The following is a 15,533-nucleotide window of genomic DNA, read 5'->3' as shown; positions in this document are numbered from 1 at the left end:
AAATGTTACAAAGCTTACAGTAGGTAAAGATTTACTGGGAATAATCAGTACTGTAGTACCCAGAAAAAAGATTAATAACGTCGATATCTTTGTGTAAATGTACATGTAAACTGAAAAAATATTTTTTATTTTTACAGTAAATGTTTTATACATGTTACAGTAAATGACATGTTACACAAAATGACATCCATGAAAATCTCCTTGAGTGGCGTAAGCATCCCCTACAGTGATTCTGTAACTGTAATGTCTCAACAAGCAGCATTCATAGCATCTAACAGAGACATCTGATTTTGTGGCCGATGGTCGGATACTTTCAATCTTCATGCTGGAAAAAATCCTTAAAATACTCTAGTGATTGTGCTGTGGGCAAACTCCATATACAGTACATGCTTCCAAATCTGCTTGATTGGTTGGTTAGTTGATTGTATTTAGTGTTTTACAGCAATTGGCAGGCAAACTTCCCATGTCATAGATATTCACAGAATATACACGCATGCCTTACAGATTTTGATAACTGAATGATCATTTTCCATGTGATGATTCACACGGTGAAAGAATGTTCAGAAGTTTTGATGAGATTGGCAGTTTTTCTGAGAATCAGCTTATCAGTTTTGATCAACAAGCTATATGCTTTTAGTTATTGTGCATATTGTTGAGAATTGTACATAACCTTTTGCACACATGTGCCAAAACACATGCAATTTGCCTAAATCAATAAAAAACTCAAGTCTGATGTGATCAAGAAACTAACTGTTCAGAGACCCAAACTTATTGTTTTGAGAGGAAAAAGTCTCATTCGAGAAATGAGCCAAAGCGATTGAGAAAAACGGTAAACTTTTGCTTTAGTTCTTTATTGTACCAGTGGAACCAATTTCTTAGACCCATTTTGTACACCCAGTCTAAAAAAGCTGGCTAAACAATGTCCTTTAGGACTAGCACACATTCAGTCTGTCGGTTTATATGGTTACTTGTTTTATTACTACAAAAAACATTGTTTGGTAGGTAGGTAGGTAGGTAGGTAGGTAGGTAGGTAGGTAGGTAGGTAGGTAGATAGATAGATAGATAGATAGATAGATAGATAGATAGATAGATAGATAGATAGATAGATAGATAGATAGATAGATAGATAGATAGATAGATAGATAGATAGATAGATAGATAGATAGATAGATAGATAGATAGATAGATAGATAGATAGATAGATTACAGTAACAGGCTTTACATTAAATAACACCAAGTTGCAAATGAGTTTACAGAATACTGCGTCAGAAGTGAAACTGTTTTGACTTCTACAAGTGTGAATCAACAAAATATTGTTTGATTATTTGCACAATGGAATATTTGGACCAAGAAGAACAACAACAGGCGTGAAGCATTTAGTTTGCAGTTACAGTATATATTGAGTATACATGGGTTATAACTATTTACTGTTTGTGATATTTTTTTTGAAGTGGACAGAAGAACATCACTGGAATATTTTGTCTGTCTCAGGAACATCCTGAGGTATCGGCCATATAGTGCAAATGTAAATTAGTAAATGTGAGGATACCACCTTTCGGTTTCTTCAAGTCCTTACAAACGTCACAAAAAATGAGAACGCTTGTTCAGACGATTCAGTCACGTCGCATGTTACATCAAAGTAGTGACATCGTCAAATGACTGTGCGATGTCATACGAACAACAATGACATCACAAAATAACTTCCAGTAGGCATTTATTTACCCCGGATGGTAGAAAACCATGTTCTTCCACTCAGTAAAGTGCTAACATTGTTGGTAGGCAAGAAATGTTAGCAGGCAGATGCTGTAGAGACACGCGTGTCTACATTATGTCAATCTCTCAATGCCCACATACTTCAATGCGTCTGCTTGACTGTACCTTGAGGAAGATTAAAATAAATCACTAAATTGTTACTCTCATTACAATACATCCTCGGCCTAGTATTCAATTCTGATGTAACGGTTTTACTGAAACAAAACATAACCTACCTGTAATCAAAAAACAGCTCCTCCCCGCACTGTATGGCTCGCTTGGCGAAGATTCCGATGCGATGATCTCCATTAACCATGACAACTGAAACAACCATTAGCATACCAGTATCAAACATCAAGTGTTATTTTGTGCTTTTATAATGTGAATGATTTAACTGTACCTTTCGCGTAACAGTTGGGGTTTACAGAGTGATTGGCAAATCGTATTTTATTCCCTTTACGTGTGGCATCCACTACAAAGTCTGTAATGAATCACAAATACATATCAAATTCAAACTGAGACCTAAAGCATATTAAACAAACTCCAAATACGGAAATGGTGTCGATACCATTATTCAAGTTGAACAGAAAGCTGGACATGTACTTGTCATAGATTCTGCCTCTTCTGTCTGCCTCATCCTGGGAAATAAGCTACATACACAGACACAATAGATGAATCAGATCACCAAGAATGTAACGTGTGCTCTTCACATGTTTGTGATTTCCACATACCTCTCCACAGTATTCGGAGATGAACTCGTTCTTCTGGACTGACTCTCTGATAAATGTACCCCAACCTGCAACATCAGATGGGGCCAGGAGCAGATGCTGGCAAACAGGTAAAAGTTCATCGGTGCTTCAAGGTATACATTTTTTTGTATGCAAGTTCCATTTACAGTACATGGAGTTCAATGCACTGTTTGATCTCTGAAATTATTGTTTTATGTGTTGTCCTCACATCACGTAGTTAATACCTTCTTGAGTCCTCTCTGGATGCTGCAGTTCTTGCAGGAGACCTGTTTGCTGTCCCAATGGTCTGTCGTCCCACAGTTCATGCAGAGGTCAGCGTCACACTCCCGCACAGCTAGGTAACACGGACACTGCTTGGTGTTACACTGAGTCTTACAGCGACAGCCGGGAAACCGATTCTGACCTACAACCAAAACAAAAAGTTTGAGTGACAGCACCATATGTAAAGGTTTCCTGAAACACAGACATTGACATACAGCTGTTGTGTGTTTGTGCTGCATGACAAACAAAGCCACATTGTTTTACTTTTTACATAAGTAAACCCACTAAAAATACTGGGATGCTTTTAAGAAACTTTGTTACAATCTGAAAAGTATACAGTAGACACAGCAGCTCCAAATGTGATTTCTTTGCAGCGATGCCCTCTAGTGGTAACGAGATGTTGTAACTTTACAATTGAGAAATGACACAATGTAATAAACAGCCGCAGAAAAAATTAAGAGACTATTCCAAATGTTCATTTAATCAGCATTTCTAGATGTATTGTGTCCATTCCAGTCCAGTGTCTATTGAATTTGAATAAAATCAAACTTCAGGAGTGACAAAGTCATTCAACAGCAATGCGAAAGACACATGAAAACTGTGATACAAATCAAGGTTATCACATAGAAAAATAATTGTATAACTTCTCCTAAATACATATACAAATATTACTGTTTTTATATTGCTTAAAAGTGAATAATTCTTTGCAGTATTTGTGGTTTGCAAAAATACAGAGCATCTTTTCTGTTAGTTTGACCTGTTTGACCGGTGTTTTTATTTTCTGCAAATAAATGCAAATAGAAAAAATATATATATTTAAAATTTGACAGATTGAAACAAAAATGATAATTTTACCAAAACAAATACACATAAATAGTAAATTTAGAAAAACTGAAAATAATTTTGAAAAACATTTTCTTGATGGATTTAATAAAAAATGGGATCAAAAAAGAAATATGTTGACCTGTGTTAAGGTTACCTTAGGAAACAGAAAACAACTCGCTCAATACAAAAACAAAAGTCTATGTGCACGTACATGGATTTGTGTAATGTTCATCTGTGTTGAACTCACACTCACGATCACACAGACAGAACTTCTCGCAAAAATTCTGGGTCATCACACAGGGACAGGAGCTGTCACACGGGTGCTCAGGGTGGTCACATGGCTGATAATTGTACACCTGACTGGATGAATTGTCTACAAAAAAAAGACGGCTTGAAAATGGTTGCATCCCTTTACACCGTCAGTTTTCTGAGAAATGATTACATGGATTGAATGTCAGACAGATTATTTCACATATTTCATTAGTGTCCTTTTTCAAAGTGTCATTTAAACCTGACAATCCTGATATGTATTCTTGACCCAGTCTAGTAGAATTTCTTACCTTTCTTTAACTGTATCTTTGCCCATAATCTATAAAGAAAAATAATCATAAATCAGTTCTAGTGCTATAGTGTTTTGCTGTGTTGTGTAACTCTTAGCATTGGGTGGTGGGAAAGAATCTTGCCTGTGCTTTCTTTTCTTCTTCTGTGGTGATATCCCACCATCCTCCAGAGGAACATGGTGAATCAGTACCTCTTTCACCGCAAACTCGTATACCTGACGCAATCGCACACACATGGATACATTACACACATGAGATGAAGCACTGCCACATGTAACACCCCCAAACACGCTACATCCGAATCCCTTAATGAAACATTTAATAAACAGTTAATGGGCGTTAGTCAGAACTTTGAAAAACCCAACTGTGTCGTAACTGCTCATTATCCTGTTGATCTTTACCATATGAGCACACACACACATGTGCGCACGCGAAAACACACAATCAAAACAACATTCTTCTAGAAAAAGATTTGGCTCATTCTCTAAATGCAAGAAAAACACACGATTTGAGGTAATGACATTTCCAGTTACCCAAACCACAGGCTTTCCGGGAAAAACACACAAGCACACACGCTGATACATTTAAACTCAGAGGTTTGTTGTCTTAGCTTTTGAACTTTCTCAACAGCTCCCCATACAGAAACACAGATATTTTGTTTGATTTTAAATCTATTGTCATTGTGTACAGTTGTTTGTACCTCTCTGCATGTCTTGGTTCCAATGAGTCGTGCAATAGAGCAGAAGTTATTGAAATATGTGCCATGAAGGACTCTGAACAGAGACTCCTCCGCTCCGCTCCACTGGGGAGGCGACTCAGACTCCTTTGGTCCTTCCTCGCTTGGTTTCAGTTTGGTGGGGCTTGGACATCTAGAGTTTCCCTCTGACACACACAAAATGGCTGGTTTACATTCACACATCGGGTGTCATGAGTCTTATTCTAAATAATTGACCAGATTTTAACATTTCCTAAAGACGATTAAGTGATGCTTGCCAGTGCAAAGCTGATGCTGTAATATTATGTTAGTCATGTTGAGTGATGTATCTTTAGTCCAATACAGACAAACAATCTGTTTCTAATATTATTTCTTGCGCACACTTCCAGCTGATTTTATTACAAAGCAGTTTTTGGCAGGAGAAAGGAATGTCTGTGTGTTTCATCTGTATTATCTCAGTCTGGATCAACTGACGTTGACCTGTTACGGTAAGATGTTGTCTACGTGCAGACATTATGTAAGTTTTTGCATGTCTTGTTCACTATGTTATTTGTGTATGTACCTGAGGAGCTGGTGGTCTCATGGTCGCTGTCTCCTTTTCCCTCGTCACCTGACCCTGAGGGGGTGGGGCCACTCGAACTTGAGGGGCGGGGCTTTCGGCGCTTACGACGAGATCTTTGAGACCTCGGTATGTTTTGGTCAGCAAACTCTTTTGCCCCTTTCTGTGATCGAAAAGGGAGGAAGAGAAACAGAGAAAGTGAGTGAGAGAAAAATATGTAGTAAAGATTTCATAATAAATAGGCATTTACCTGCAGTTAAAGCCTTACCTGATGGAGAAAGCAATCCAGTCCACAGGGTTCTGTCTCTATTCTGATCTCTTTATTTTTCCTCTTATATACATTAGGAGATGCATGGAATGCTGTACACACAGAATACAATTTTTCCAGTTACAACATTTACTGTAGGTGTGACCCAATGTTGGTATTAAAGGGATACTCACCCAAAAATGAAAATTCTGTCATGAATTTCTCACCCTCTAGTTGGTCCAAATCTGTATAAATTTCCTTGTTCGGCTAAACACAAAAACATTTTTGACACTTCTGGGACATCATTGACTACCATTGTAGAAAAAATTAAAATGGTAGTCAAAGGTGCCCTAGAACTGTTTGCTTTCTTAAATTCCTCAAAATATCTTCTTTTGTGTTCAACAGAACACAAAATTAAACAATATTCTTTCCTACTATGGTAGTCAATGGTGCCCCAGAACTGTCAGTTGGTAACAATCTTCCAAATATCTTTCTCTGTGTTCAACCGAGCAAAGAAATTTATACAGATTTGGAACAACTTGAAGGTGAGTAAATGATGACAGAATTTTCATTTTTGGGTGGAGTGTCCCTTTAAATGCAACATGATGTGCACTGTACGTCATTTGCATTCACTGAAGGACAACACAGATAAAACTAATAATTATCTCTAATATAATCAAATGGCAAAAACATATAATTTCTCACGGTGAAGAAAACAGTCATATTTGAAGCAGCGGCGACAGAAAAGTGTGTGAAAAGAGTGCAGACTTTGCTCCCTCTGAACAGATTTGGCCAACGGTCCGTCCATGTTGGGAGTGCAGAGAGGAGGCAACTTCACAGTGTTGGAGGGCTCCAGAAGATCCTTATACCTGCAGGAGCCAGAGACAAAAACAACATTACAAATAACATTATTACTTGTTATTCATGAATGAACGTTTTAATGTTATACTTTTAAAGGCCCCTAATCCAGAAAATGCACTTTTAAATGTTGTTTGAATATATGTGTGTGTCAGAAGTGTGTGTGCAGAATCACCCTAGAATGATAAAAATCCACCCATTCATTTTTTAAAATCCCTGTTAAACCTCAGTTGTCCTCTTGAACGAGCTGTTGGCATTCTCTCAGTAACCTGACGTCACATTGGTTAAGCTCTGCCCATGACTGCTGATGGACTCCGCCCTCATCGAGTTGTACACTGTCCGCCATTGTTTTCACTTATAGAGAGCAGGTTTTCATTTTTTATAGATATGATGCATTTATCATGTTAACTTTCACTTAAAAGAGCAATTTGCCAGATTTAGAGACGTAACGTCTTATCTACTCTCACTTATACAAAACTATGTGTTTGGTTTTTAAAGATGAGACAGTGTTTCTCATTCGCTTTATGTGACTATTCTCTTCAGTTTTGTTGTTACTGGATGCACCGGCTCACACAGCCCTGGACTTTCTGCTGGAAAGGTGGCGGAGACCAGTAGCTCATTTGCATTTAAAGAGACACACACCAAAACAGCCTGTTTTTCCTCACAGGCAAAAATAGACATGTAGGGCACAGTATAATAAAAGATCTGTGGTGTATCTTGAGCTGAAACTTCACAGACACATTCTGTGGACTCCTAAGATTTAGATTACATTTTGTAAAAGGGCTAGATTAGGGGGCCTTTAAAACTGACCAGCAGTGCAGGATATGGACATTTTAGACTCTTTGTTTTAACGCTATAAAGTGTTGCAACTGTTTTACACACATAACAGAGCATTAAATACAAGTTATCACGCTAAGTTATCACGCTGAACAACTCTCACCCTCCAATTTCCCCTCGCCAGCGGAAAAGATATTAAATAAGCACAGCTGGTGGAATGCACAATAATGACATGAAACAGTAAACAGTTGAATGATAATACTGACTGTGACGGCTCTTTATTTCCACTGCTGCCGCAGCTGCACTCCCACTGACGGCAGCTTCCCATCAACCTTCGTTCACAGGCACTACATAATCTTTCTTCCAACACAAGTGGAAGAATTTGTGTTGTCTTCGCCGTTGCACTCTGGGCCATTTTGGGGATTTCCGCCTGAATTTGGCATACCCAATTTAAAATGCACACCATATCCACATACAGTGGTGTAAATAAAAAATGTTGGTGTCATATTCCAGGAAACCCCTCAAAATGTCATAAAACACTGCTGAAAGTGATAAACATTATTGTATGTGTTGTCAGTCCAATGAAAAAGTTTTTTGATTTTTTTCTGAAGTCTGTTTTTGAAAGTGTATTACTCTGAGCCTGAGGGGCCCAGGAACCTGCAGACAATTGTTCTTGATTCCAACAGGTCTCAACAAATAGAGGAAAAATATTTTTTCAGAGGTTCAGATATTTTACTGAATTTTTAACTATCCAAGCTTTTATGTCATGTTGCTGATGCAGCACGTTGATGGGAGACATTGTAAGCGGATATTTAAAGGGGTTGAATGGCGTGAATATGGGTTTTTCTGTGTCTTTGGTGTGTTATACGTTGCCCATTCATGTATTACACACGTAAAATTGCAAAAATTAAAGTGTTGGAACAAAAGATGCATTCTATCTAAAAGCGAATGCTCACCCAGACCTGCCTGAATCGCCTCGTGTAACCACACCCCCACAAATCTACTTCAGTTCGTGGTATGATTTGACTAAGACCGCCCAAATGTATACGCAAGTAATGTGGGCGTACCTGTCAGTACAATTGCTTTGGAACCTGATGTTCCAAATACGGTAAGAGGCGTTACATTTCCGACACACGCTTGCAGTATTCGACCAATCACTATTCACTGATTAACTGGCCAATCATAGCACACCTCGCGTATCAGATAGGCGGGGCAACGAGGAGATACAAACAAGCACGGTATGTGGAAAATACAGCGTTTTTTAACCTTAAATTGTTTATACACATTGCATTACATCTAAAACAAACGATAATATTCGTTTCAGCCGCGTTATATCACCCCTTTAACTTTTAAAAAGAGGTAGGAATGGATTTTTTTTGTAGAAAACAACCTAACTAAAAAGATTATGTAGCATTTGTGGCTAAGTGTAATGGTGGGATGCAGTTATTAGATTAGATATTCGATGGGTGTGTTGTTTGTTTACAAATATCAATTTCATACATCATAATTCATTCGACTTGCATTTGATCTGTGGTAAAATATCAATAAATCCAACTGGAGACCTATATTCTGTAGAATAAGAGCTTTCATTTGATATATAACTTGAACATGTTGGACATATTTGAGCGTTATGAAAAACGTTCATGATCATAAACATATATGATTTTAAAGGGACTATGACATGGGGATATATGATGAATTTCGGCCTAAATAAGTTATTGTATTCACGATAAATGCCAAAATGGTGCACTTCTCCAGAAACTAAAGACAGCTTTCAAATGATACCACATATGATAGTTAAGAGTTACAGAAATACATGTAAACATTAAGGGAATACTTTTATGACGTAATTTTGGACCCACCGGCGAGTCCGCAGAGTTTAACAGGTGGAAAGCTGCTTTCATAGTGTCTGCAGAGAGTACTCTTTGAAACGAAGTTTGAATTCGAGTGAGCTGACTTAAGCTAACACTCAATGAAATAAGATGAAACGAATAAGCTTATGTTGTAGTATCTCTATCTACCTATATAAGTTTAAAAATCATAGTGTTTCGTTAATAAAGAGCTTATGTGTTATTTAGCACACACACGTACTCATTTCGTCCCCTCTCTCTCTCCTCTCCCAAGGTCTCTACCAATAAAAAATAATAATATGAAGTTACAAAAGAGATCAGATGTTTCATAACAGGCCTTACTTGTCCTTGAGCTCCTCCTCTGTGCCTTTGTAAGGAAACATAGATGCAATAGCTGTGAAAATCTTGTCGTGGGGAGTCTTCTTATTGGTGGTAAGTTCTCTTCCTGGTGATGGAAAAATAAGAGACAGAATCAGAACAGAACTGTCCAGAATTTTACATTTAAAACAATAATTAGTTTTAGTAGTAAACGTTTACCCAAGAATAAAAAATCGACGCATGTTGTAACTTTTTGTTGCGTAACGAAAGTCAAATTAATTCATTAAATGTAATGTCATTGTGCACAGCTCCTGTCAAGATCCAGAAAAGACGACAAAGACCAAAAACCATAAAAAATATAAGACAGCCATATGAATTGACATATCAAATTCCTAGTGTTGTGTTCCATAGAGGTAACAGCATGCAGGGTTGGAATGACATTATGGTGAGTAAATAATATCAACTTTCAATAAAAAAATGAACTTTCCCTTTTCAGTGAATCAGCCCTTTAACGCCAAACTGTAACTGGGTACTGGATTTAAACAAACTGAATGAACTCACTGAACACGTACTGTACACACTGATGAACCCATGTGAGCTCTGATCTGTTTGCTGTTTTCCACTGAAATTCAACTCCATGCTTCAAATAGTACAGCACCAATGATTCTATTGTATGAACTAATCTAGACTTTTCTTGGTATGTGGTGTCAATTCTATGGGGCCCACAACGTCCTCCATTTACCTTCAGCACAGCTCCTCCTCTTCCTCTCGAAGAAGCTCACTTTAGACTCCTCTGTACTTTCTGCTGGACGTTCCTGCATCCCTCTCTCCTCCTTTTCCTCTTCTCCACACTCCTCTTCCTCCTCCTCTGGGTCTGAGTATTGACTCAGTGCCTCCACCAGCTCTTTAAAGATCTCGTCATTTATGAAGCCCCCCTCTGTCATCAGAGTATAAGACATTGGGTAACACTACCCATCTAAACCTTTACAAACACATAGTTTCTTTATATTACAACAAGAATGGCACAATGTACAAAAAGTTAAATGGTTAAATAATACATAGAATTAGCTGTGTTTGAGTGTTGAGGATCAATAAATCAGTTCACATCTATTCAATTATTAGTTTAGATTATCACTCAAAAACTGAATTTCTAATGTGCCATTTATCATGCATGCAGCATGGCAATGTTTCAGTATAACAACTAAAGGTTATATTGGTTTGAAAAATGATTGAAAGTCATGTGTCTATTTAGTGAAAAAGAGATAAAACTACAATATAATCAAGTTGATTTCCATGCTACAATAGCAAAGATATAAATAGAGAGCATTTGTAATTACGGGAGGAGCCACTCACCTCTGTCCCCATGAACCCCATCATAATTATCAATGAGTTCCTCCAGGAAAGCCTCATCCTGTTCTAACACCTCATCTCCCATGTAGGGAATATTATGCAGAAATGTCTCATCTTCCACCTCAGAAAGAAAAAAAATGATGACAGTGAGCCAGAGAGAACTAGAGAGGGGGCTGTGATTTCATAAATGCTTTGTACTGCTTCCATATATGTTCACGCTTCCTTTAAACGACAGATAAATGCACACTTGTGTTTATGTGTGCGTGTTTGTGGGTGGATTTTTTCAAAATCATATCTATATTTATGTCTGTAAGTAAGTGTGGGCATTTAAACATGCACATCCTCCACCTGCGAGATGATTTCAAAAACACATGCTTAGAGCTGTCAGAACATATGAATCCACTGCTGCAGGGTGACCTACTTTCAAAATGACCCGTATCAAAAAATGACATTGTTTTCTCTTTTCATCCCTTGCTTTCTCTCTTTCACTGTGCATACACAGGCTGCTAATGGTCATGATGAGTGCTTTTCATGTGTGTAAATGTGTGTGTGCACTTATTGTCTCTATCCAGTACCATGAAGTTCTGCTGCAAAGGGGACCAGGAGTTCATGAATGGTATCCCAGCAACAGTTGTCAAGGGACGCATGGCAACTGCCTGGTTCGGAAAAGACGGAAAGCCAAACTCCACCACGCACAACTGTGATTGGACAAGAAAGGAAAGGCAGGAAAACAGAGTCAGTGTGTTATTTAAAATTTGGAGAGCATAGAAGACCCAAATCTAGTAATCGGCTAGCTTCAACTGCTATTCATTTTATATTAATGCTACTCATTTGATGTCTTATAGGCTTAATATTGAATTTGAATACATTGCCAACAAAAAATTACATCACTGCATGTCAATGATTTATTATGGCTGTCATATAACATTATTATGTATTATATCTGGTGAACACAATGTTCGGATGTATAGTTTTCCAGTTCTGGTGAATTCAGCATCCAACTGTGCTGGTATGTTAAGGAGTCTCTGTATTCCACAGAGAACACGGCTCTGCTGTGCTCACAGATACTTTTATTGTGGATATCACAGAAACATTATTAAGCGGTTGCTTGGCAATCATACAAATACATTTTTGGCAAAAAGCTATTTTATGAAGAATAAAATGCTTGCATTTCTTCCCAGTCTGCTGCAATATTTGCCCCGTCTAATTAATTAACTGTGCCACAGTAAGTCCATTACTAACTTAAATTAAAAATATTTTTTAACGCTTTTCAGATAGAATATGATGAAGTGGAAGGTAAACTGTGGCAGCTGATCTGAGTCACTGCTGGTATTTTGTTAGAAAAAATGAGGATGGGGAAATGGTTCGGTAAAGCTGACTACGTATCGATCCAGCTCAAAAATCAGCTAGGATGGACGGAATTGTGCTGAATAAATCCAGTCAGTCACAATAAAGCCATCACTGTCACTATGATTGACACCTGTTAGTGGTGAACATTCCCCACCCCACAAACCCCTCTTGCCTTTTTGATGGGCAGAAAGCCACTGGGGGTGGACAGAGGGATGGACTGGATTCTGAGCTTAGACCATTCCTCATTCAACAGCTCTGTTTTTACTTCAATCTTACGCCGATTAGACTGGAACAGAGCCTGTGAGAAACACACAGATGCACATAAAGAGTGAAATATGAAATTAGAATGGTATAAAATAATGTTAAGTGAAAAAGGAAAGCAAATCTCGAAAATTGGTATGATGGGAGTAAAAGAGAATTAGACAAGATTAAAAGACCTTCTACCTTAACTCCTTCAGCTTTGCGGAAGCGTTTTAACTGCCTTAACCTCATGTACTCAGACTTCACTCTCTTCTTCCATTCCAGCAGACTGCGGGGGGGCTTTGCAGTGCAGGGCCGGGGACCTGACACCTCCTCCATCATCACTCGCCCCTGGGAACAGAACACCGGATCAATATTTGTATAGTAAATACGGAGAAATATAAAGCATGTTAGGAGGAACAACACTGTTTATTACTGGATCAAGTGTAGGCCAATTCACATAGTGGTGGACTTGTGTTGTTTCACTGAAATAGCAGTGCAGTGTTGGCTTGCTCACCGGGAGACTGCATTTATTTATTTATTCATTTATTTATTATATATTATTTATTAGAATGATCTTGCTTGGTCTATAAACACCATGCACTGTGCTGTGTTTTACCTTTCTGTGTTTTTCTTATTTGCTCCTGTAAAGCTGCTTTGGAACAATGCACATTGTGAAAAGCGCTATATAAATAAAATTGAATTGAAATACTCTATAATCTACATAAAACGTAAAAGGAAATAGAAACTGCATGTGGCATTAAATAGTTTATAAAACTTATTAACATCAGCCATTGCATCTTCATGTGAAATCTAAAACATTGTCTAGGAGGAGTTACCCTAAGATGTGACTCATTCTCTCTCTCTCTCTCTCTCTCTCTCTCTCTCTCTCTCTCTCTCTCTCGCACGCACGCACGCACGCACACACACACACACAGTAGGGACCTATAAATCGCATGACTCAAACTTTATCATTCACTAGTGGCGACTTCACAAAGGGCTGACCGCCCCCTGCAGTTCACAAAACAGAACTAACATTCCGCATTATAGCACATTTAAAAGTCTCTATTACATCCAGTACTTTAAATGAATTAAATTGTTAAAATACACTTTATTAAATCTGCTCTTTTAACAAAAGAATGGGAGCGTTGACATAAAGAGTTAAACTGGTTATGCAAAGCACACAAGTGACACTGTGCTCGGAAAAACGGGCCCCTCTCACGCACGCACACATACAGAGTAGAAGTGGGCGTGTCTCTCTCACGAGCCCATTTCACCACGGTGCGGATAAGTGCGTAGTACACTTTTCTCCATTTCATAACCATCCAATGCAGTTTTCTCGAACTTTCGATAAACTGCAAGGAAATATAAATTATTATTTTGGTAAGACAAACGTACAGCTAAAAAAAACCCCACCTATTAACAACCGCTGGAAACATGGGGCGCGAGCGAAGGCTTTTAATGATACGCTAAGCTTCAACAGCACAACATGCTGAAAATACTCGCACGAGATGCCAGTCGTTAAGACACCGTGAAGCGAACCGAAGTAAACCACACAAGCCGAGACGATATAACGTTACGTGTCATATGCACGCACAGTCTCTCTATCGCACATGTTGGGAAATGATACCGATCGTCGCTGTCGCAGTTTTAAATACCTTAAGAGTCGCTGCTCCTTCCTTTAAATCCTAGCGAATCGGGTTGAGCTAGAAGTGCGCAGCTAAGAAGCCCAAAACGTCTTGTAGTAAAAACGATGTCCTGGCTACAGAGCCCCTGCAGATATCGGTGCCGAAGTGTTTGTGTTGACGGATGCGAGGATTCCTCGGTCGTCCGTAAGCATGTCGAGGTTGTAGTTGTACAGTTACGAGCTGCGCACTTGGTTGGCACGGTCAAAGCAGAGAGTGACGTCTTTATTATGAACACACTCCAGCTCTCTGGCTGGACCACAGGCTAGCGTACGAGGAAAAAATAATTATCTGAATCATTAATACCCTAAATGCTAACATATGCCTGAGCTGAAGAAACATTATGCAAAGAAACATTATGCAAGCAGGAAAATAGTAACAAATAATAACGAAAAATAATAATAGTAATATAATAATAAGCGATATAAATTGTCGTATTATTATTATTATTCGGTATGATTGAGTTCCACACCAATAAGTTTTAGTATCTTGCACGTAAAAGTGATAGTGGTTTATTACAGCTTTATAATTTATATTTTAATTTATAATTAGAATTACATTACAAATTGTTGAAGTAGCTTAAGTTGTGCAGTTTTAAATTACAGGCGAAATACATACACGTAGATATATGGATTTTTAGAAGTCTCTGTGCAGAGGCTTTGAGGGCCCAATGCTGTAGTTGCACTGCTCCCTTGAGATCCGCAGCACATAGCGAGCTAACGCTGAGAGAGTGACATTGCACTTCGCTGCACGTCACGTGGGCCAACGGGAACGCGCTTAGAGCTAGAGAAGCAAGGTAAAAGATATTTTAATTTTGTGACTTCCATGGTTTCTAATAATATCAGTAGTAGTAGTACAGCTGCTACAACTAGGTGTGCTCGCCCAACTGAAATGAGTGCCACTGCTACAACAACAACAACAACAACAACAATAATAATAAACACTGTGACAACAACAACTGTTAAAATTATAATAAAAATAGGTAAATAAATAAGATTTATTAAAAACTTCCGACAGATGTTTTTGTCAAACCACAAGATGGCGACAAGTAGCTATTTATACATGAACCTTCAGCTTCTATTATTCCATACCCAGAGTATACAACATTACCTGTGTATTTTTGTTGACAACGGGAGCATTTAAAAATAGATATAAAAAGATAATTATGATACATTGAAGTTCTACATATTTATAACAGGGTTAATACTAATAGGCTACTTAATATTCAGCCTATGGAATTGCTTTGAGGCTCAGATTTTGTAAGGGGATTAAATATTGCATAACATCTCTTGCTCGTGTAATCTTACTTAATTGTTGACCAAACCGCCAGTATTCAGTAGCCTAATGGTAAAATATTATTTTAAAAGATTGAATAATAGGTTAGTTTTAGGTAGAGTTAGGGGTATCAATGATACATTTTGACATGTGTAAACATTT

General features: G+C 38.1%; 1 protein-coding gene across 2 annotated transcripts; it reads right to left on the bottom strand.

The window, feature by feature from the left end:
- Positions 1–151: 151 nt before the first annotated feature.
- ezh1 (enhancer of zeste 1 polycomb repressive complex 2 subunit) lies at positions 152–14,375 on the bottom strand. 2 transcript variants are annotated; one of them, XM_057346283.1, is made up of 20 exons: positions 14,070–14,375; positions 12,616–12,762; positions 12,344–12,469; positions 11,397–11,519; positions 10,825–10,942; positions 10,214–10,408; positions 9,496–9,598; positions 6,374–6,537; positions 5,690–5,781; positions 5,425–5,584; positions 4,848–5,029; positions 4,271–4,362; positions 4,148–4,176; positions 3,799–3,960; positions 2,726–2,904; positions 2,484–2,579; positions 2,321–2,402; positions 2,153–2,233; positions 1,989–2,073; positions 152–1,878 (listed from the first exon to the last, which is right to left on the bottom strand). In XM_057346283.1, exons 2-20 carry the CDS (start codon positions 12,751–12,753, stop codon positions 1,827–1,829), a joined length of 2,259 nt encoding a protein of 752 aa, XP_057202266.1. In that variant the 5' UTR covers positions 12,754–12,762; positions 14,070–14,375; the 3' UTR covers positions 152–1,826. The 2 variants fall into 2 exon arrangements, with proteins under 2 accessions (XP_057202266.1, XP_057202267.1); XM_057346284.1 differs by having other exon boundaries at positions 153–1,878; positions 3,835–3,960; positions 14,070–14,370.
- Positions 14,376–15,533: the final 1,158 nt, after the last annotated feature.

Source organism: Triplophysa rosa, linkage group LG11 (assembly GCF_024868665.1).
Source record: "Triplophysa rosa linkage group LG11, Trosa_1v2, whole genome shotgun sequence".
NCBI classification, from domain to species: domain Eukaryota; kingdom Metazoa; phylum Chordata; class Actinopteri; order Cypriniformes; family Nemacheilidae; genus Triplophysa; species Triplophysa rosa.
This window is presented reverse-complemented; position numbering and strand designations above follow the sequence as displayed.